Below are 23,908 nucleotides of genomic sequence, written 5' to 3'. Positions count from 1 at the left end.
GATTTTTTAAGGAAAGATGAAATGAACTTGTATATCATAACAGAAATAGTGTATATATTAGCTAGAATCATGTGATTGTGACGTTTAAGAATGTACACGCTTTAGAGTTGGCGCCATGTTCGAAAGGAAGCTATACGTATGTGTGTCAAAGGACTTCTAATTTCATGACATAACTGAGGTCTATTATATTATACGTGACGTCCTAATTTGACATTATTGGTGATAATTCCTCCTTCGGAGCCTCTTAGTGATAATTCTGGTCGAAGTCGTAAGTTACATTCAGTTAACCATCTCTGTAGACTGGGGTCCTGTCTACAGCAATCAGCTGTGATGTCACTGAATACCATGAAAGTTAGTTAATACCATTGTAGTGCTTCGATCCGATGTTAAAGGCGTGACCTTGTTGGCAGAGAATCAGGAAGGAGGGTGGGTAGAGACCGGGCTGTTCAGACAGCATTACATTGTAAGCAGACCTTTAGACACAAACATATCACGAATCATCACCCAAATGAAGTTGATGGCTGCGCCTGGGTTTTAAGAATACAGGTTTCGGTTTATAACATAGGTATGCGATAACACGCTGTTATTGTATGGGGGAGGGGCGATGGTTAAGCGTTCGGTAGTCAAGCTGAATACACAGGTTCGATTCCCCGCTTGAATACATGGTCAAATGCACGCCCCACTCACCCCCCAACCCACTACGCCTTCGCACAGGGAAACGGTACACCCGAAAGAACAGCCGTGCACTATGTATGTATATCTGTATTTCTGTGAGAGGAATAAGATTTGATGAAGTTCACCATCAGTACTGAAAATATGGAGTTCAAAACTGTATTATCAAGTTCTAGTATCAGCATGTGTACAAATATAAAATGTACGTGCACAATGACTTTCAGGTATCAGTATGTGGAGCCCATTTCTGGTGTTCACCGCCGTGATAGTACTGGAATATAGCTAGAAACGGCGTAGAACCATACACACTCACTCACTCTTGTACCATGCTTCTTCTTACGCATTACGTTTGGGCAACGATGCCCTGACATTCATCAGCTTGTACCCTTTTCGCGAACACCTGGTGTCATCACGTTATTTTCAGTCATCCATTCACATTGCGGAATTCTTACGTCAAATAATCGAGACTGTTATCCTCATGCCTTGAATAAAAGAAATAGATTTGTTAAATGATTTGTAAATAGATAACTACTTTATGATTGGAAGTTTACATTAGTAACTCAGATTGTTAGTGGCTGTATCCTCAAGGGGGGTTAAAGTACTGTGGAATTATTGTCCTCCTGAGAATGTACGTAAGTCCCAAAACCATCGAAGGAAATTTAAACATACCGGTTTTTAAAACGTAGAATATTTGTTATCATAAATTATGGCTAAATTTCCCTACAATCGCCAGGAGCAGAAGGGATGGTGTAGGTCCAGTTAGGATCCATGCAGGCAGCACAGGTGCTGTAAGTCCCCATGGTCCCTAGTTTGGTGATCTACCTTCAGTTATTGGCGATCCATATAGCCTGTTTTTATATTGTCTTGTCATGTATGGTGTCAATGTTTTAACTTTAATTACTAGTTTTAAGATATGTATGTGTGATAGTCTAGTTGTTTTACTGTCCTTTGTTGACAGGTTTTTATCTATAATTATTATTAGTATATAACTTGATATAGTCACGATATGGCTTAAATACTGCCGATGTGACTTAAAATGTTAACTCACTCACTCATGCCTTGACGTTATATATTTACTTCTATGTCGGGGCGGTGGGGTAGCCTGGTGGTAAGAGCGTCACGGGCCACGCTGAAGACATGGGGACAATGTGTGAAGCCCATTTCTTGTGTCCACCGCCGTCAAATCCTGGAGTATTGTTTAAAGCGGCGTAAAACCATATTCACACACTCACTCACTACTTCCAAGTCGATGCGACATGTATTAACCCGTGAACATAGTGTGAACATAGTGTAAACAGATTATTGCACAGGATATGACAACTGACTTTGTTGCATGACCTGTTTTAAACGTGTAATTTTGAAAATCTATGTCCCTTTCTAAAACATTAAACCATCTGTATCTCGAAACTCGAAAGATTCCGCTTTGATTTTCTGACCATTCAGGAGAGTGAGTCCCTAAGGGTTCTGGATCTGGCCCTCATTGAATCATTGCAAACATGTGAATCATTTGACTGCAATGTGTGACCTGCATATTCTGTGCTTTAGTAATTCGTATTCTTGTGGTTTAAGTAAACGCTCGTAAAGCCGAATACCGGATTGATTCCCGTCATTGGGACAAAGTTTGAGACCCATATCTTTGTGATGTAGAACAGAGGCATAAACGTACAGCACATTTTGCTGAGCATGACAGTTTAATCATAATCTGCTGATTTGCTTCCCGGGTAATTTTATGTCTTATTATTAAAAAAAGTCTTATTCTCAATATTTTCGATGTTGATAAGCGCATTTTGTTAGTATTCCTTGTGCTTTCTTCATTTCTTTATTTTTTGTTCTGATACCGTGCAACGCGGAATTTGCAGCTGAATAGGGCCGTTTGAACCTCGTCATATGTCTTATTATTAAAACATTCTTGAAAAGAAAAAAAATCAAAATTATCTCATTATTCTCAATATTTTCTAGGTATTGCATTTGCTTTCATACTTTCTTTATTCCTCGTTCAAATACCTTCGAAAGCAGAATTTGGTCCTGAAAAGGGCCATTTGAACCTCATCATAAACCTGTCACAAAAACATGACACATATTTTTAAAGGGCCGACCTTAGGGCGTCAGATCCTTGTGCACGATAACTGTGTTCTGTTGGCCGCACCGAAATACTTAAGTACAGAATGTGTGCAGTCATGTCTGGTGTCTTCAGTTGCTGTAGAACCACTAAGAGCGGCATTAAACACCACTAACTCTTCAATAGACTATGGACGACAGTAAGAGCTTTGCTCTCAGCTATTTTGGTATTTGTTTAGTTTATATCCCATTGATCAGCTTGCTTTTAACATGATAACAAAGAGTGTTGACGTTGGAGAAACACTAAAACTCTCTAGCAGCATCAGCCGTGAAAACAAGTTGGTGAGCTATCTGTCCAGCTCACCACCGCCCTCACCAGGCAGACAGAAGGCTCTCTCCGGACTTGTACATCTTACTGTATGTTACAAACAAGTCATATCGACTCGGGGTGTTCCTAAAGTGACAAGACGATACTAGCCTACTTGTCAATGTGATGAGATGGTGCTGTTGTTTCACCTCGTAGATGTGATAGCAGAATTTCGTAGGTGTAAGTTACCTCTTCTGTTACACATCAATTCTTTATAGTTGAGGTGCCATTTCATTGATTTGAACATAACATGCCCGCTTCTGCAAATCCCCTGCATCGCCTAGTCTTCTCACGCTGCTCTGTAATCCTCATTAAAATGCAGTTGTGACACTGTGGCCTGGTATCCTCCATCGATATGGTGTCTAAGTGCACAGTATCATTTGAATATGGAACAACCTCGTCTGAAACCATGTCAATTGCTGCGTTTAGACACATTGCGTGTATTAATATTTGATCTGTCAATCCTGCTGGCAGACACCTCGCTCAGTTGCATCTGTTGACCGGAAGTTAGAGGGCATGCGTAACTCACGGTTTCAGATTCGGGGAGCATGTGTGTCGTCTGCTTGAGGCGATTTGTATGCACCTGCCTAGGAAGCTAGCTCTGGTTCCAGAGCTGCCGTTCTCAGTAGCGTCATGCCGCGTGGCAGCCTCTTCTGCCTGTAACACAGAACAATGGCCAGAAATCTACATCGACGAAGAAATTACTACCAGTGGTGTCAGATTCTAATGTCGTCTGCTCACTCTGGTGTCGTTTCATGTGCTCGATGTCGTCTGCCGGTGTCATATTTTGGATGGCGTCTGCTTCTAACAAGCTGCACGAGGTAAAGCTGTACATCAAAGGGTGGTAAGCCCTTTCGTCTGTGTCGTCTGCTCAAGACAAATCACCCATTTCTTCGGCGTCTGGAAGACTATGTCAAGGGGCCATTTATAGAAGGAGTGGTTATTCCACAACTACCGCCAACATGTTTTTCCGACACAAGGTATATACGTGGTTGTTTTATTCTATCTCCTGTATTGTCTGGTTGTGTGTGGTGTTTGAAATGCCACCTCACGCCATGGCAATTGAATCAGTTATGGAACCACTCCACTTTAGTCCGAGGTATTGATCACACCAACATTGCTAAATTTCCCCTCAAGCATCCATCTCTATCGTTTTGTATTATAGTCTTGTTGGAACGCAACCTATATGAAATGTCGCATTTGCATGTTCTGTGCCAGCGTTCTCTGTGGCTGGGGAGGGAAGGGGCTGCACTGGCATATCCATAACACTCTAGCATATTTCATAAGCGCACTTATCATATTTGGTGTCACTAGATTTAGTGATTGACTGTTTGGTACTACTTAATTGTATCCAATCCCTCGACAATTTGCAGCCAGTGATCACGAGTTCATACTCCCTAGACAATACATTATACCTTCGTTTGAAAGAATTCTCCCTTTTAATGATAGCTTCTGGGGATACATTGATGTTATATATCCTAGAGATTTGGTAGCCTGGACGAAAATTACGAATTGTGGATTAGGACGGATATGTTTTGTCACAGGCCTACAGACAAAACGAAATGTTAAGGAAAATGATATATTTTCCATTTCAGCGTTTTTACACCATTATTGAAAGATTTACTACGTGCTGTTCATAGAATCGTACTTGATGGTTGAGTGACCTTTGATAATTGTATCGTTAAAAAACGTTGTGACCATTGTGTCTACCGTTTTTAGTTATTATGATAGGCGTGTGTGTGTGTGTGTGGAGGGTGGTGGTGGTGGTGGGTATTGTAAGGACGATGTACACTTCCCCCTCCGTATCCCCTCCTTTAGGTAGCCTAGTGTTAGAAGTGTTCGCTGATCACACCAAATTACCGGTTCGTAATGAGTATATTGTGTGAAGCCAATTTCAGTCGTGACATAAATGGAATATTAACGACAATAACTCACTCACGCACTCACTCGTGCATTCACTCAAACTGTAGTCAGACAACGTATGAGCAGTACGTTGTTTTATTATATTGATGAGCTATGCATTGTCCTGGACGTATGTGTCCTGTTTGACTTATCAGTATTTACAGGAGTGAGTGACGCCGCTTTTAGCATTATGCCAGCAACATCACGGCGGGGACACAACAAATGGGCTTCACAAATTTCACCCATGTGGGCAATGGAACTTAGGTTTAACCACTAGGCTACCCCACCTTTCCAGTATTTACAGGACGAGCTGTTGGAGAAAACACTTTAAATACTTTTTCTTAATCCAGGCTTGTAATGAATTCCCTCGAGAACAAATCCAAGTTGCTTTATTTATTCTCTGTACTGCGCTTCATCACTGTAACGAGTTTTCTGATGTTTTGATATGTCCAACTGATTGATGATTCCATGTCATTGCAGTGCGCTTTTATTAATGCCACAAGTTTATTCTGGGCAGAGAGAGTCCCCTGTGGAGCGAACACTGGGGACAGCTAGGATTAGCACGAATGCATACGTTGTCCATGTGCACGCATAAAACCTGTTTTCTATTGGACTGCTGCTTTACACCAAATCCAGAAGAGAACATACTTACAGTGACATGGCCATCCACCCCTCGGAACCGGCCTGCGACCCACGGTCTGTTGTCCGTTCCCAGTGTAGATTGAGATGATATAATTGATGGCTGGTAAAAATATGTCGCTCTGTAATTTGGGTGATCGTCAGCAGATAAATTGTTACACTTCCTAAAAGATTGAAGTATCTGGCGAAAGTTGGTGTTTCGGCGAGTTGAACCAACCTGTCTGGACATCCAATTTGCCGGGGTGCAGTATCCGTTGAAAGGATGGGGAAAGACGTGTGTTGGAAGCGTTGACTGTATGTCATCCGAAAATGTATGTATGTATGTATGTATGTATGTATGTATGTATGTATGTATGTATGTATGTATGTATGTATGTATGTATGTGTGTGCGTGCGTTTGTGCGTGCGTCTGCATATATATATTGTGTGTGCGCGCGCGCTTGTGTCTATGTCTGTGCGCGTGCGCGTGTGTGTGCGTTCGTGCCTGTGTGTCGTAGGTCGAAATTTTACAGGGTTTACTTGCTCCAAGTCTTTGGTCCAAACCTCCTTTACATAATAATAACACTTCTGACGAAATCCTCCAATTACGATTAACTCAGTTGAACGGTGGTCATAGACTCATAGGTAAGACTATCCTGCAGTAAGATAAAGTAAAAGCACCACTGCATGGGGCGGTGGGGTAGCCTAGTCGTCAAAGCGTTCGCTCGTCAGACCCGGGTTTAATTCCCCACATGGGCACAATGTGTGAAGCCTATTTCTGGTGTCCACCGCCGTTATATTGCTGAAATAATGCTCAAAGCGGCGTAAAACTATACTCACTCACTCACTCACTCACAACGGCAACAATTACGTAACGGGACGCAGCTGTTCCACTACCAACCTATCGCTTCTTTCAACTGTATCAGTTCTTTCATCTGCTCACAAGTTCATTCTGTGCATCTCTCATCAGTGACAATTGCAACTTCATCAACGACAATTACAGCCTTAGAGACTGACGACATTAGCTTTAGTCACTGAGTAATATCCCGAGAGGTTCCCCAGCTCTGATTATTTAAATCAGTTACGGCCTCCCGTGTGTGCACACGTCACCTAACGTCATGTCACGTGACGTTGGCGGAAGTGTATTTAACCATGGCCTTGACCTTTAATTTGTATGAGGTTGCTGGGTAATTCAATTCATTTGACACGGGCGTCACATAAACTGTGTATGGGGAACTTGAGTTAGCAACTGATGATATTGGTCCCCGGTGCTGACTTTGACTGGAGTTGGGCTCTTGTTACACTACATTTTTAGTTTGCTGCAATTGTTATCCTTAAGGGACAGGGTCGAGTTCTTTGAAAATCGTTTACTTTTAACTTGATATGAAAACATCGTTGTCAACGTTTTTGGTGAATATTATTAAAATCTTTTCAAATTTCATTTCTCAATTTCAGTGTATATATTTGTCCATTTCATCTATTTTGATTTTCTCGAATTATGAAATTATAGGTCTTTCATTTATGTATCTGAAATGGTACTACTGCATAAATTCGTCTAGTTTCCTTTCGTGTGAATGAACTGCTCCTGAAATTCCTTGCCAAGTCTCTCTGCCTTGTGATTAAAGTGTTCGCTCATCACGCTGAATACCCGGGTTCGATTCCCCACATGAGTACAATGTATGAAGATCATTTCTGTTTTCCCGCCGTGACATTGCTGGAATATTGTTAAAAGCGGCGTAAAATTAAAGTCACTCTCTCACTCTCTGCGTTCGCTATTTGTGCACGGGAACATGTAAATCGTTGCTGATACAATATCTCCTCGTAGGGTATTTAGTCTTTTTTGTATGTTAGTGTGGACCCATTACGGTATCTTTGATTACAATATCAACGTTGGGTTAATGTTGACATCATGTCTTTAATATTACGCAACAAGGGCTATAATAAGAGATTGGGCAAAAACGGGGCATATTTTCGGGGGAAACCCTACACGCCCATTACCCGTCTTCGAACACCATCATATAACGTCGACTGTTCATTCCGTTTTGTAAGACTAATAGCGGTGGAAAATCAAATTTACTCACTCACCCTGTGTGATTTATATGCCTGTGGACGCTGCAGGTGTCCACCCAGGCCATGCTGGACCGCGAATGGTTGCAAATCAAAACGAATCAGAGCAAGAATCAAAATAAATACTGCTTTCCCCCGATCATTTCAGCTGTATTGCCTTCTGGGCATCAGCAGAATATTGTCAATTACATAACCACAGGGCTATTTTTATTTCAGAGGAACTACTATTTCCAGATATGTGCAATTATGGCAACTATACTCTTCTTTAAAAACCCGATTATCCTACATTATGAGTGTGCGCGGATCAATTGTGCTTCTTGCAGATGAACGCCTTATGTTAATGCACCTTAAAGGACAAAGACGGAATATTGAGAATTACAATCATACCGGAATCCCATTTACAATCATGAAAATTTATGACAATTTTCTGCCCGATTTTAAGTGCGTTTCTGAAATCGTCCACGAAGTGTTCCCTTTGATATGGGTCTTCATACGTCGAGTGTTTACCGTGATCGTTGTACGTAATGGCTACAATCAATAGCGTGCTGCAGTCGTGGCCATAAGCCCAACTGAAATGGATCGCTTCCGCAAATCAAATTAATGTTTACAAGAATGTTAATATGATTTAGCAGTAGTGAAATTACTTCCCGTGGCTGTATTGCACCCCTTTGTCATTCATTTAGTTGAAGGCTCCAGCGATCGAACGCTCGCCAGGAAGAGTTGGAATCAATTGATGATATTTAACTAAAAAAATAATGGTTTTTTTCCAAGTGTTTTATCTGCCTTATAACACAACCATTTTGAATGCAATATTTCGCCATGCAACCCTGGTAATTGCGACTTCAAAGTCAACAGACCAAAGAGCTCAAAGAAGACCAAACCTTACTTTTCCCTTGTTCTATCAAAGATTCGCTGCGTTATTTGGAAGCAATACTCTTGAGTAGCAGATGTTATGGCGGATTTGACACGGGTTTACTTAACGGGGGCGTGGGTCTTTTAGCATGAGTGAGTCACACGCTTTGAACAGTTGTTCAGTTTTATAGCATCGTGAAAATAGAAAAAGTCAACGTTAAAATAGGAAAAGTCCAAGCCAGAGAATAACCAGTCTCCATTATTGGCATGAGTATATATGCCAGACTTTGGGTTTGCCTGTATGGCACCTGCAAGCTTTGAATCAAAGCACCATCTGCAAGTGTTAATTTGATAATTAAGGATGAAAAGGGTCAATGAGTGAAAAGAATGTCATATTGTATTTTTCTGCTGTCTTTATCTTGATGAAAACAAAGAGTGAGTGAGTTTAGTTTTACGCCACACTCAGCAATATTCAGCTATATGGCGGCGGTCTGTACACAACAGAGTCTGGGCCAGACAATCCAGTGATCAACAGCATGAGCATCGATCTACGCAGTGGGGATACGATGAATTCCTTAAAGGTTATCGTCATCTTGATGCTGGAACAAACCGTACTTCAGTCATATGTTATTGTGCCATCATGATTCATGAATGAGAATTATTGACAAATTTCTGATTGAATGATTTTCTATTGCAGACTATGGCGGACATCGAGTTGACGGGCATTCGGACACGTGACCCAGACCGACCCACTTTCGACTCGTCACAGGAAGGTCTCCTGTCAGCGGAAACCAACGAGGCCGGTCTAGCCAATGGCAATGGGCACATCCAGCCTGAAAGCGAGGCTTTCCTGGGAGTCGGAGGCTTGGATAAGCCAACATCGGTCTCCGTGTTCAAGAGACCAAGACGAAAATGGTGGATTTTAGTGATTATAATATTCCTTGTGGCGATCTTAATACTTGCAGTATTCGTGGGAGTGTTCTTCAGTGTTTCCAAAGGTAACGCAATGAGACCTGCTACGTGGCTCAACTCAACAACAATCAACACCTCTATGGTGGTCCCTCCTCCATCGCCGCCGTCTCCGACGCCCAAACCACCACCGGAACTTTACATCCAGAAATTCCAGTCTTTCAGGGATTCTAGCAGCAGCAAGCTTTTTGAAGTGACATTCAGTAACGGAACCACTCTCCGGACGTTTGGCCATAAGGGCATGGATGGGAGTTTCCATTCCTTGTTCTCTATAAGTGTTGGTGATGCCAAGGGGTCGGACCTGACCCACATCCAGTTTAAAGGTGATAACAATTTCGCATCCGTTATGTTACCCGACGGTACCATTGTTAGTTACGACTGGACACACGGATTTAAAAGTCTGGAGTGTAAAGTATTTTCAGTGACCAAACCGGATGCCGATATGTCGGTTCCCTTGTCCCACATTGTGACATTGCCTCTCGGGACGTATGCGGAAGTGTTTCTTCGTATCTCCAAAGGGCTCATCAAACCTCACGTTCAGTCACGGACTAATGTCACACGCGAGGAGTGCAACTCCCGTCTCCCCCTCCGTGTGACCAAATGTGGGGGTCAGTACACATACCACGGATCGTTCATTCAGGGGTCGCTCACCACAGACGGTGGCGCACCTGTCATGATGGACGCTCTGCCCTGGCCGACCACCCAGGACAATTGTCACGAGAATCAGAAGGAGATGCCTAACTACTTTCTACCGCTTCCTCTAGGTACCAATGTGTCAGTAGAAAAAATGAAGGAATCCTTTTGCTCAAGTGGGACAAATGTGTTTATAAACTTGTGTTTATCGATCGAGGGATCGGACACGACTTTAGACCACGATATCTGCACCGAGGTCGCACGTACGGTGAAAAATGAGAGAGATGTGCTTTATAACCATATATACGGCAGCTGTTTTAAAATATTTCATTCCATTCGTCTAACGTGTGTAGCACTCAAGGTGTCCAGTTCCAAAGGTGTGAGTACCAACGACTTCCGTCTATCAAAACTTGAAATTTACCAGAGCCTGTGTATGAATACAAGCAGCACCCTCGACGTCTTACGGGGCTCGCGTCTAGTTGTAGGTGTCACAGCATATTGTCCCTCGGTCCTGCCACTCTCTTCCTATCAGCAGCATATATATTTGAACCAATCAAATCCAGGCACTCTTCAAAATATGATTCGCATTAACTGTCCTAGCTCACCGGAAGTGACGCGATTCGTACTAGGGCATAAATATATTGGCCCAGCTCCATCCGGAGTTAGTCGGGACGGGATAGTGGATCACATCTTGCGCGTCTGTGCAACGTGCGCCTTCGGTACTAAGATGGAGGTGGAGGTGACACGTGACGACACCTGTTGCTATAACAACTGTACCCGGGCAAAACTGTGTGAAATTGGCCCGAACACTCGTCGGAAGGAGAAGAGCGAGTTTGGAAAGCACAGTGATGTGTACTGTCACCAATTCCTGGCAGGGTTCAACAACACAATGCCATCAGTAGATAAAAAGTGTGTGAGTGGTTGTAAGATGGAATTCAGTGTGGACTTCAAACTTTACAACACTGAAACCCAACAAGTATTTTATCACCAGACACTCATGTGCGACCAAGACGATAGTTTCTCGTGTAAAAGGACGTTTGGGAGGTAGTAATCTCCCCTTTGTGTAACATGTCATCAAAATGTGTGGTCTTTGGTCGTCATCACCCTTTGTGTAATACGTCATCAAAATGTGTGTTCTTTCCAGTCGGCATAGTATAATGTGTAACAAATCACACGGTCGTACGACGGCTCATAATTAGACATTTCATAACCATCGTTCATATCTGACCACCTTACACAACAGGGATAGCATTGTGACCCTGCGTCAGTTTCAAGAATTCCAGAGTGTGATGAGAAGACAGCATTACATAAGCCACCAGCATAAACATTCCAATCAACGCTTGCCGGGAGAATGCCCTGTGTACATTGAAATCTTTCTTCGAGACGTGTATCACGTCTTCTCAGCTATAGTTTATTCTATTCAAGTCTTTCTACTCAATTAACTCTTCTATTCGCACACATGTTGTCTTAAGTTTGCACGATAACATTCTTAATTCTGAGGCTTGGAGATAGATACAGTCACGGAATGCCTAACATTGGATGTGTGCCCGGAGCGCGTTCCCATGTCGCGTGTTCCTGGATCTGTACATGTTGTGAACCAGTGATTAGTATTATTTCTTTCTGTGATGGCTTCTGTTCGTGAAGGGACAGCTGCACTGTTTCCTCCAACATTCCACGTCTGATGTCTGTGATATGGCGTCTGAATGTTCCACAGTTCGGCTGGGATCTTGTGCCGGAGTTCGGCTGAGATTTTGTACGACAGTTCGGTGTCGTCGGACGGATCAAATTTTTGTCTTACAAATCCTTCTTTGCCAAAAGATCACATGGCAAGGCCAGTTATGTGTCGTCAAGCACATTACATATATACACGTAGAACTTTGTGTTCCTATCTCAGACAGCTTTGTACATGTGTTTCACGAATGTTTAATGCTTATAACATTTGCCGTAAGGTAGAATGGTGATGCAGTTGACTCATTAGTTATATTACGATATGATAATTCAAAAAACTTAAGTAAAATTAGGGACCGACCATTCAGTGTTGGAGGGGTGAAGAGATGGGACTTGTTTTCCCAAAAATCAATTGACCCAGAATGTTTGAAAAAAATGTGTGCATAAAACTGTGCGTACAAAATATATATTTTTTGCAAAAATGTAGGGTCATAGTTGTTCTTTTAATCCTGTTTTTCACCTGTAGATAAAACTACGCAGTATCCAAGGAAATTCCAAGGACCCCCCCTCTTCACGAATGTCTATTGGTTGGTCTCGTATCCTTTTAGCTTTAATCAGATAAGCCGTTTTAAAACCCATTTCTCTGATATGACTGCTTGTTATGTCATCAAGGAAATCACATTTGCTCAATGTTAAAAAATAGAATCTTGATAATTTGGGTAAACTGTTTGAATGAAGGCCCATGAGATAACCGTTATATTTGAAGACGATCGTGATATATAGATTAGTGCTCGATATTGGACGTCATTCATGTAGCAAGTAGCATGGAGGCGAACATGCCCGACGATGGGATCTGAATCAATCGCTGTGGGGCTAAGGCAGCCGTACACATAGCACAGAGATCAGGCGAACGGTAGTGTATACAATCTCTGTTGAATACATGTATTTTTACTGGTTATTATTCCTTCATATTCACCGTCACCTAAGGATTTACCATCCCATGTTTACAAGATCGAGTTATTTGTTTGATATTTGCGGAAATTGTTAAATATTTTAAGATCACCTATCAGCAATTTATTTACAATCACTCCCAAATGTTCTGTAGTTATATTTGCACCGGAAAACGTGGGAAAGAATCTGCACAGTTAATGTTAAGATCGAGTTTTTGTCCGTGGCTTCAGAAATAGGTTCAGGATTCATACACGACCGAGTCCGAGGTTAGAGCAACCAGCAAGATATTCGTCACCACTCGCCCCTTTCCGTAATCACTCGCCTTTTTCCGTAACCTGCAACAAGATCCGTTTACTGTTATTTTTGGAAATGGGCATACTCGTACGAGTGTGATTAAAGTTCAAAGAGGAAATCCTTCTTTATAAATCTTGGTAAAGAATAAGACGAGAGTTAGACTTGGTGAATTATACGGAATGTACGCCAACTCTTCTTTGATCGTAAAGAACAACTTTTATGGCAATATACATATAAAATCGACAAGACAATCTCAAGCAGTTCCACAATTAACTTATGTCTTTTGACGGAACCAATGTTCCCGATCGGGACACAAGTACGGCTTTTCCCTGAATTACACGAGTGTTGACGAATGCAATGTGTACTTCCGTATGGTTGCTAAGTATCGTTTGGGGTCAAGTGATTGAGGATATCTTACGGAGACAAACAGCGTTATGTTATGTTAGTGTTATGAAATACATTTAGCGCCATTCGTGGGAACTTGTTTAACCGTTTATAGAAAATGCAATTATAGTGCTATTTATTTCCTTAATTTGTGCAATACGTTCGTTGAAGATACGCTGATTGTTTCTGTTGTTCAACAAACATGCCTGTGTTCACATTATTTATGTTTGTTTATTTGTCCATACTGTTGATGATGTTGTAAAGTTAAGGCGACATAATTTCTATCAATTTCTTGTTGTTCATACACACCATTGCAGAGCCAAGTAAATCTGTCCTCCTTTTCTCTATAATCCCTATATAACATTATAATTTATAACCATCATCTTATGGTTGTGAGCAAGAGAATCGTCTTTAACGTCGCGCCAGATATCAGCTATTTCTCCACGACTTGTACAACTCCATTTTTTAGGGATGCTTTTTTTATCTTTTAATGATACACAAAAATGATTTTCGTAATGTGTCAAGTGTATGTTTCAAAATGACAGGGGCGGTGGGGTAGTCTAGTGGTTAAAGCGTTGGCTCGTCACGCCGAAGACCCGGGTTCGAATCCCCACATGGGTACAATGAGTGAAGCCCATTTCTGGTGTCCCCCGCCATGATATTGCTGGAATATTGCTAAAAGCGGCGTAAAACCAAACTCAGTCAGTCAGTCAAAATGACAGATTTGGTTATCCCTGTAAAAAACGTTCATCGGCATGTTTACACAGATAACAGGGCGTTCGTAGTCCTAGGGATGGCGTAACATAGACTTACGACAGGCATAATGCTACGAGTGAGTTTGGTTTTACGCCGCTTTTGGTAATATTCCAGCAATATCAGGACGGGACACCATTTATGTGAAGAATCGAACCCGGGTCGTGGACGTGACGAGCGAACGATCTAACCACTAAGCTACCCCACCGCCCCCGTAATGCTACGAAAGCTAGACCAGAGAAACTACTGGTTGATATTAAGACCACCGAGACACATTGCGTTCAAGGGTTAGTCGGGCGGTGGCGTAGCCTGGAGGTTTAAGCTGTCGCTCGTTATGCCCATGACACGGGTTCGATTCCCAACATGGGAACAGTGTGTGAAGCCTATTTATGGTGTCCCCCGCCGTGATAGTGCTGGAGTATTGCTGAAAGCAGGATAAAACTAAAGTCACTCACTCAAGGATTAGTCTATCAACCAACTACTATATAACCTTCCTATAGTTTCGTTGACTCCTGCCAACATCATGGGACACAAGCCAGCCATCCAGGATCCTCACGGGGATGTTTAGGCGAGCACAATGCTTCAATTTGATACATCAGATACTTTACCATTAAGTAACAAGCTAAGTCTTATAAACACAATTGAATTGGTGGCCCCTATGGCTATGGTAGCTTCTCTTGTCTCGCGAATCCATTTCTGTTATTACACAAATGTGAGAACACCAATCGATTTAATTTCATGTGTATCCGTGGTGTAGCCTACAGTGTTCATTCACTCGTCGTACTAGGTCCACGTGTAGATATGAGTACAATGTGTTAAGCCCTTCCCAGACATCTCTAGACTTAATGCTGCTGGAACATCACTCAAAGCGGTGTAAAACAATATAGTACTCACTTTCTCATAAATGCGTCCTTTTCCTTTGGCTCTGTATGGAATGTTTATGATCAACAATTACAATAATATTCTTTCGAAATAATGACATGCTTATTTGGATACTCTCATTTGTGAAATAAATCTAGATATACCATACTGTACTATTTGACCGTCTTTACCAGCTACCAGTTACCAATTCTTTTTACCAGAACGTGCCTGGGGCTCCTTTCACGAAGCAACCTTCACTAAGGTTAACCAACCTTAACTCCCATTCTTTAAAGAACCACTAAACTTTGTTTTTTGTTACTCTTTTAACCATTACATATGAAAGATTTGTGGTTAGTCTTATGCGGAACACCAAATTTATTCTTTAAAAACTTGTGGTTAATTAATACCGAGCGTTTAAAAGTGGCCAAAAAAGTCGCCTGCTTCTCTCTCGTCCGCCAACGAAACCACAGACAGGTTACGTAACTCTGTCGCCAGAGCACTGCAGTGACGTCATATGAGGAACGATTTTCAGTTAGTTGTATAGAAAGTGTGTAGCATGCTCATCATTTTGATGATTTCTCGACATCAACGACGACATGTCGAATCGTTGCTTTGTCGTCAATTGCTCCTCGGGGTCGGGCGATGGTGTCACCATGCACAGATTTCCACAGGACCCCGCAGTTCGTGCTAAATGGGTTATGTTTGTGAGTGCGAAGCGAGCGTTGTGGAAGCCTGAAACGATATCTTACTTGTGTTCAGATCGCTTCACGGAAGTTAAAGAATCAAAACTACTTACTAGTAGTAAAATATGTATATGATTGATGACCATAAAGATTTTCCATGACACAACTTGTAACATAACGATTTCTTCCTCGGAAGTGAAGTTGTGGTCGAAGTAACAATAATATTGTAAGTAGTATTATATTGACACCCACCTCGCTGCCAGGAGAGAAATTGTTATACTATACGCTATGTCATGCAAAATCCTATTGGCCATCAATAAAATAAATATTTTACTACCAGTAGAAAGTAGTTTTGATTTTGTAACTCGGTGAAAACAAATCTAAATAGCATTTATCCTCAGACTGGCGGATGTTCCCGACAGGGCGCCGCCATTTTTGAAAATCGTAAAGTCTGTTAGAATTAATGAGATTATAGTTTGTTTTCATCAAGTTAGAAAATCAAAACTACTTTCTACTCGTAGTTAAATATGTATTGGAATCATAACCAAACGGATTTTGCATGACACAACTTATAACATAACGATTTCTTCCACGGAAGCGAGGTGGGGGTCGAAGTTACAATACTGCGCGATAAATTTCTTGCTACATTCACATGGTTAATGTCCACTCACCAGTATGTAGATACTAGTCAATGTGCGTCTTTATATTTGGTCTTATAATCCTAATTAGTTTGTGATCATACTTGTATGCATTTTGAAACTAAATAAAAAGCAGACGATCTGCTGATACTTATAGTGAATTTATAACAGAACTGTAATATCTAGACATTTTATAGTTTGCCAATGTGAATCATAATTCGCACACACACCCTAGTGCATGTTGTCTGTCTCATTACACTTCACGGCGAAAACAATGATTCTGTTGAATGCTACGACAAATGAACAAAAACAAAATGCAAATATTAAAATTAAAACAGATTAAAGTTATAGGAACAATATCAGGCCATTACCATGTTCGAGGAATGTATCCATCAATATCCACAAAACTGTTCCAAATGATGTGTCGTTTAACAGTTTAATATACGAAAAAGTGATCAATCTTTTCAGGTATTGGTGTATAGTCTCATTGGTCACCCAAGATAGCACACCTGGCAACTAATTGCATAATGTCCGCCTTTCTTTAAAAACAGTAATTTAGTTAGCCAATAATGGGCAATCAATCAATGTATTGCCGGTTAATCCTTTGAACGGAGCACGTTGTTTTACGCAGACACCGACACGACAGAGTGTATTCAGTATAGATTAGTAAATCTACATACATAAACACTACCTTTGACAATTCCGCTGTGTAAGATAAAAGTAATTAATCAGTCAGCGTGTTATCGGTTAATCCTTTGATCGATGTTTATAATGTTGAATATTTACTCCAGACACAAGAAATGCCAAATGGGAACCTTTGTCGGGTAATCTAAGTGTGTTACCACTAATTATACCTGTTATAAATTCATTAACTGACCATCAAGTGAATGATGACAAATAACGTGTAGGTTTATACCACCTAACAAGGGTTAGAACAAGGGAATATTAATTGCTGTATTGCATGTGAAAACTTATGGGCCGACACTGTTTTGAGAATACAAACAGATTTTTACATGATATGATTAAATATCGAGGTAAAAAAAAACACAGAAATGGGATCAATTTAGATCAGTCATTATACAAATAGGGCCTAACGACACCAATCGATTTTGACAGAATCGTCTATGAAAACAAGTTGTAACTCGGAAACTAGGCAAAGCAGGAGACAAAATTAAATGCCAGTAGATTGTGAGAACATATAGCTTTCATTTTCCACAACAATTGTCACGATTTCAGGTTTATACAAGCCTGTAAACAAGATAATTTACCCCCTAAAATGTAGATGAATTCTGCATCGGCCCTCAAAGCTATTCCTCATATGACGTCACAGAGACGCGCCGCTCTGATTGGTTGAAATTTCGTTCGCGGGTGAGAATTGTGCACTGTTGTCAAAAAGGTCGATTTAAGTCAATTAAAGGTCGAAATGAGTAGTTTTAATGACGGGGTTTCATTTATAACGATGCCAGTTAGTGATTTATGTATTTGTACCCCTTAGGGTTTATGTGACCTTTAACATTGCACTAAGGTTACCGGGCTGTTCAAACAGCATTACATCGTAAACAGACCTTTAGACACAAACATATCACGAATCATCACCAAAATGAAGTTGATGGCTACGCCTGTGTTTTAAGAAAGATAGGTTTCGGTTTATAACATAGGTATGCGATAACAGGCAGATAATTACATGACACGGACACACTGTTATTGTATGGGGGAGGGGCGGTGGGGTAGCCTAGTGGTTAAAGCGTTCGCCTGTCGCGCTGAATACACGGGTTCGACTCCCCACATGGGTACAATGAGTGAAGCCCATTTCTGGTGTTCCCCGCCGTGATATTGCTGGAATATTGCTAAAAGCGGCGTAAAACATACTCACTAACTCTTCGGGACAGGCCTGTTCCCTGTGGCGGCAACAACCAAACCTGACTGAATATCTATTCCTGTTACATGTATTAAGTTGCAGGGTGGTGTATGTGTGTAAGTATGGGGTCACAAATCTGCCTTTTCCGCGAGGTCTGACGGACGTCATACATTTCCGGTGTGGAAACTTCAACATTCAAGTAATCAGTATCTCTGTAAGCTTCCAGTGGACAACGTTGATCCGCTTACAGTCATGTGTCACAGAAAGAGTCTGAAGAGAGGAACCTTATTAGGTTCAGCTTACTGCCATTTATCTCCCGTTACGATCACTAGCAACAGACAAATTGGTCTTTTCAGTGAATGTTTAGAATCACACTCCATCACCCCTGGAGACACATAACGGTAGGTGCGTAACCGTGCTCGCGCATGCGCATGTTCTACACGTGTATAAGTATTGATGGCTGACGCTCTCGGGATCAAGCAATCGGCGTCCAATCATCAAACTGGATATATCTCAAGTATTAGCTTCTTCTATTCTTGAGGGTGGTTATTGAGAGTTCGAGATAAGATTAGCTGTGTTTATTAGGCGTCAACGTCGGTGCAAGGCCTGAGTTCAATCACGGGCGGATTTGGAGACAGTTGAGAGAGCCGATGAGCTGTTGATGGCCACTTTGGGGAGTCTAGACACTACAAACCTCAGCGGGCCACGTAATCTCCATCCCCATCTCCCCTGTCAGCATTAATCCTCCTTTGTTTCAATATCAGATGCCACTTTGATGACGTCTTCCTTTGGGGCCTCCTGTCGCCGCTCTCTGTGATCAGCGTTTGATGCCCCCCTCGGGTAGGGCTCGAGAGAAGGTTTGTTTGGCCCTAAACAAGGACAATGAAGTCCGCCGTGGTCGGATGTGAAGCAGTGGCTGTCGTGTGTGATGCTGCCGGGAAATGGTCTTTGAAGGGTTTGTGTAACCCTAACAGGTACATGTCTGGGTTTGACGGACTCGTTACAGTCGGTTTGAAGTGACTGCTGATGGTTGGCGATGGTCTAGACGTTAAAATTAGTACCATGTGTGAAACAATGTGATTGTGATTAGAGTACGTATTGACTACCGGGTGTGAGTTAGTGAGTGGGTGAGTTTGGTTTTACGCCGCTTTTTGCAATATTCCAGCAATATCACTGCGGGGGACACCACAAATGGGCTTCACACATTGTGCCCATGTGGGGAATCGAACCCGGGTTTTCGGCGTGACGAGTGAACGCTTTAACCACTAGGCTACCCCACCGCCCCAACTACCGGGTGTACATACATCATTCAATTGTGTTAGGCAATCAGGCGGTTTGGGGACTTGAAGCAAACGTTAAGTGGTCAGAGGCAACATTATCCCTTCTGAAACATTTTTCTACAAATTACTTCAAGAAAGTTTGTTTGCGGTTTGTAAGTAATCGAGTGTGGACCCATTCTCTTCCCACAGAGCTTACTCAAGTCATATCTTCCCATGTAACCTCTGTACAATACGGCCCTTTCATGGTGCGAGTGTTCAGGATTCGTGATTGCTTGCAATCAGATTTAGTTGTGCAATCAGCGACGTTGTTTCACAAGTGATCATTCGCAAAGCCTCGGTAATTTCCGTATGCTTCGGGAAAACTAGAACCTCCTCCCCTGCGCGATGCGCAAACGTTTCTTTTAGACAGAACTCAGACATGTAATGGCAGATCAATGGCGTCTCAATCGCCCTCGTTGACAACGGACACGCTAGCCATTAAATGTCTCGTGTGTCACATCAACATATGACATCGACAGAGGAGGGATATTTGTGGCCCAACTTTCTATCGCTAGTTTCTGGTTTTCAGTTAAACATGGAATACCGAATCTGTCCTATGCATATTGATCAACTAACTCCATGGCGGGCGCCATATAGGATCTAAGTCGATGTAACGCGTATTCTGATTGGATAGAAAGAAGGGAGATAATTCGTGTTGCGAATTTTTTGTCGACTTGGGATCTTACGAGAACCGGGTAATATGGCCGTATTAGAACAGAGGTTACGTGGGAAAATATGACTTGAGTAACCTTTGTGGGAAGAGAATGGTATGGACCAGACAGTCCAGTGATTGACATCATGAACATCAAGTCACATCCCACTAGTTGCCCCTTACCACAACCATGGGTTCCTGAAGACAAATTGTAGCCTGGATCTTCACGGGTTCCTCGAAAATGTATCATCCCCAGGTTATCAGACTATTGGATGGCCCAGTGGGTTAGGTTACTGACGATTCAGCCTGATGAAAGTGGGACATGTTTCCATGGGATCTGAAAGCGCCTCCGCGGTCTAGTGGAAGGACGCCAGTTCGATTCCTGGTCGCGTCATTACCAAAGCCGTTAAATATGATACTTTAAGCTACCTTGCCTGGTGTTCGACATGAAGATGAAACAAGGACAGGTGTCTTCGGAATGAGATTGAACTTTGAAATATGTAGGTTCTAACCACTTAAAGTTTGTCCCCAAACCGTCTCCTAAAACATTTGAATGAGGCATGTACACCCAGTACTTAATACGTACATTAATCACAATCCTATTGCTTCACACATGTGCAAATGTCACCGTCTCGACCCTCAACAGGTTAAACAAACCCTTCACCTCGGAGTCAGTTTACTGTGTCAGAGTAGGCTAGTATTGTTAAAAAACTGAGGAATGGTATCTAAATGTTCTAGCACTACCAACGTGTAGTCTGGACTAGTACAAACACACACACACACACGCACGCACGCACGCACGCACGCTCGCCCAAACGTAAGTGCATCAACGTTGCTGTGAATATTCGTATACGCGAAGGTCATCCCGTTACTTGAATGAATACGGTTTGGTAGTTTGGAGCACAAACACAAAAATCCTGTTCATCGTGAAGTTAACACTGGTTGCCAAGATCGCCAGTAAATGTACACTTTGAAATGTATTTCTGTTATCAGAAAACGGCATTAATAAGTCAACAGTTACTTGCGTTGCCTGGTGCTCAAGGTTAATGGATACACGTTGTTACTGACAACGTTATGCTGGTTTCAATTACGAGCTTAAGTAGAAAGTGCTGTCTTTATTTTGAGCACAGCTTGTGACCGGCGATAAAATACGCATATTACTTGTCCCCAATTTTGTATTCATCACCAGTAAAACCTCATTCACCTGGACGTCCGTATTTAGGCTGTTGGCGGACCAAGCTCCTCTGATGGGCACCTGGATAGGCTATAGGTCATGACTCACGAATGCTCCAATAAACAAGAATATGATATTATGGATATACAACTTCTTTATTTTGTATATCCATAAAATTATCATCATTCTTCATCACCTGAGGGGCGGTGGGTAGCCTAGTGGTTAAAGCGTTCGCTCGTCGCGCCGAAGACCCGGGTTCGATTTCCCACATGGGCACAATGTGTGAAGCTCATTTCTGGTGGCCCCCGCCGTGATATTGCTGGAATGTTGTTAAAGCGGCGTAAAACTAAATTCACTCACTCATCACCTCAATTTCTAAAAATACCCATCAAAGAAGTCAAGAATATGATAATTATGTCTTCAGAGACAAGAATAGTGTTCACTGACATCTCAGGTGGCATTTTTGAGATGGTAGTGTATTCTGGTTGGACAAGAATGAGTGCAACAATGCCCGTTGGGTGATAGCATCGTACTCTATTGAACATCGTACTCTATTGAACATCGTACTCTATTGACCGATGAACAGGAATATGGTACACCTCCACTGACAAGAATATGGACAAGAATATGCCACTTCATTGCCTCGATGAAAAGGAACATGGTCTTCAGCTGTCTTGGTTGGCAAGAATTGTATATACAAATGCTTTGATTCGTACTCAATATGGTGGGCAACAGGCAAAGCTAGTGATTGTTTGACAAGAATATCGTAAGCCGAAGCTTTGCTGAAGTAGAATTACTGTGCATGGATGCCTTGATTCACCAATGGTGGCATACAAGTTCTTCGATGAACGAATTCGAAAGTATGGCACGCTATTGCCATTATGGACAAGAATATGTACATGGCTTCCTTAATGGAAACTGGTACATAAATGATATGGCACATTAATGGCAAGAACATATGTGCTTAGACGTGTGAGTGAGTATGGTTTCACGCCGTTTTCAGCAATATTCCAGTAATATCACGGTGACACCAGACAGGGGCTTCACACATTGTACCCATGTGGACGGGTTTAGACGAACACGGGTTCTTCAGACTACTGTTTTGATGGGAAAAAGGCTAAAGTTATACCTTCATTAAAACAGATTTAGTATTCAGATTTGAGGACAAGAGTAATGACAATTGCTTAAGGGACAAGACGATATTGGCCCCGTTGATCAACTTGAATGTCACACAGTAAGCCTGGATGAGTGAGTGAGTTTAGTTTTACGCCGCACTCAGCAATATTCCAGCTATATGGCGGCGGTCTGTAAATAATCAAGTCTGGACCAGACAATCCAGTGATCAACAGCATGAGCATCGGTCTGCGCAATTGGGATACGATGACATGTGTCAACCAAGTCAGCCTGACCACCCGATCCCGTTAGTCGCCTCTTACGACTAGCATGATCGTCAAACAAAACACATTGGGCATATAAAGCGAAATAGAGGACCCGGTCTTCGACATGACAAGCGAACGCTTGAGCACAAGACTACCCAAACGCCCCTGTGGGGACACCATAAATAGGCTTCACGCGTTGTACCCATGTGAGGCATCGAACCCGACCTACCGCGTGACAAGCGAACGCTTTAACCAAGTATGTGTTGTCTGGACGAGCCACTGGCTAACAGAGCTGACTGGTATAGGCTTGTCGCGATACGTGAAATGTAACGCTGAAAGTAATCATTCTGTAAACAAAGTACTGTACAGGCTTATGTTAATCGATGAAAGCATACATAGCCTCAACACTCGAGATACACAGCTCTCGCTACGTCAGTTACGTCTGTTAGTCTGACGTAAAAACCCGAGCAGTGCCGAATGTTTAATGTGCACAAAGGGAGATAATGCCGTCCGGTAGTTGCATTGCCGATTCCCCCGAAGTGTATCGTAAAGCTGTCAGCCAGTGGCATTACTTCCCTTTCAAAGGAATTTCGTTAGAACTGCAGCAGCTGCTCGCCAAAGCCCGTTATCCGAAATGCACGGAATTTCTGATCAAAGAAAATCCCATTTCGCTTGTACTGGCATGTTTTCTTATAAAAGCGAGAAGCACTGCATAATTTATTGACGAATGATGAAACTAGAGATCATCAATTTCTATTCAATTGAAACGGTTCTCCCTTTCTATTCTCATCTCTAACGAAGAAAGCTGTTTATCCTGCTGTCACCATGCGTGAGACGGAAGGGCGCCGACAGGAACTAAGAGGATGATTTGTGTATTTGCCCTAGTGCATTCACGTCGGTGTTGAAGACATATACTGACTTGAAGACATACTGACTTGAAGACATACTGACGTGAAGACAGGGTCCATAAATACACAATCCACCTGAGATCTGTTTGATTTTTGAACGAATCCTGATTTCAAATTTCACGGATTGTAAACAAGGATGTATAGCATCTTACATATGCCTTGACAGCTTCTCCCGATTCGAATTCAAGCATAGACACAAGCAGTTAAGTAAAATTTAGGTTTGCAGTGGCTGCTTGTGATCAAGGGCG

General features: G+C 42.1%; 1 protein-coding gene across 5 annotated transcripts in view; it reads left to right on the top strand.

Moving 5' to 3' along the window:
- LOC124292098 overlaps nucleotides 1-15,217 on the top strand; it is a 98,561-nt gene extending 83,344 nt beyond the window's left edge. For all 5 annotated transcript variants that reach the window (XM_046729137.1, XM_046729138.1, XM_046729139.1 and 2 more), the window contains one exon: nucleotides 9,234-15,217. In XM_046729137.1, the coding sequence (XP_046585093.1) occupies nucleotides 9,237-11,186 (1,950 nt within the window). In that variant the 5' untranslated portion in view covers nucleotides 9,234-9,236 and the 3' untranslated portion in view covers nucleotides 11,187-15,217. The remainder of the gene's footprint in view (nucleotides 1-9,233) is intronic.
- The last annotated feature ends 8,691 nt before the right edge of the window (nucleotides 15,218-23,908 follow it).

Source organism: Haliotis rubra, unplaced genomic scaffold (assembly GCF_003918875.1).
Source record: "Haliotis rubra isolate DU_JTF1 unplaced genomic scaffold, ASM391887v1 Scf507, whole genome shotgun sequence".
NCBI classification, from domain to species: domain Eukaryota; kingdom Metazoa; phylum Mollusca; class Gastropoda; order Lepetellida; family Haliotidae; genus Haliotis; species Haliotis rubra.
Note: the sequence above shows the minus strand (reverse complement) of the source record. Positions and strands in the feature narration are given on the sequence as shown.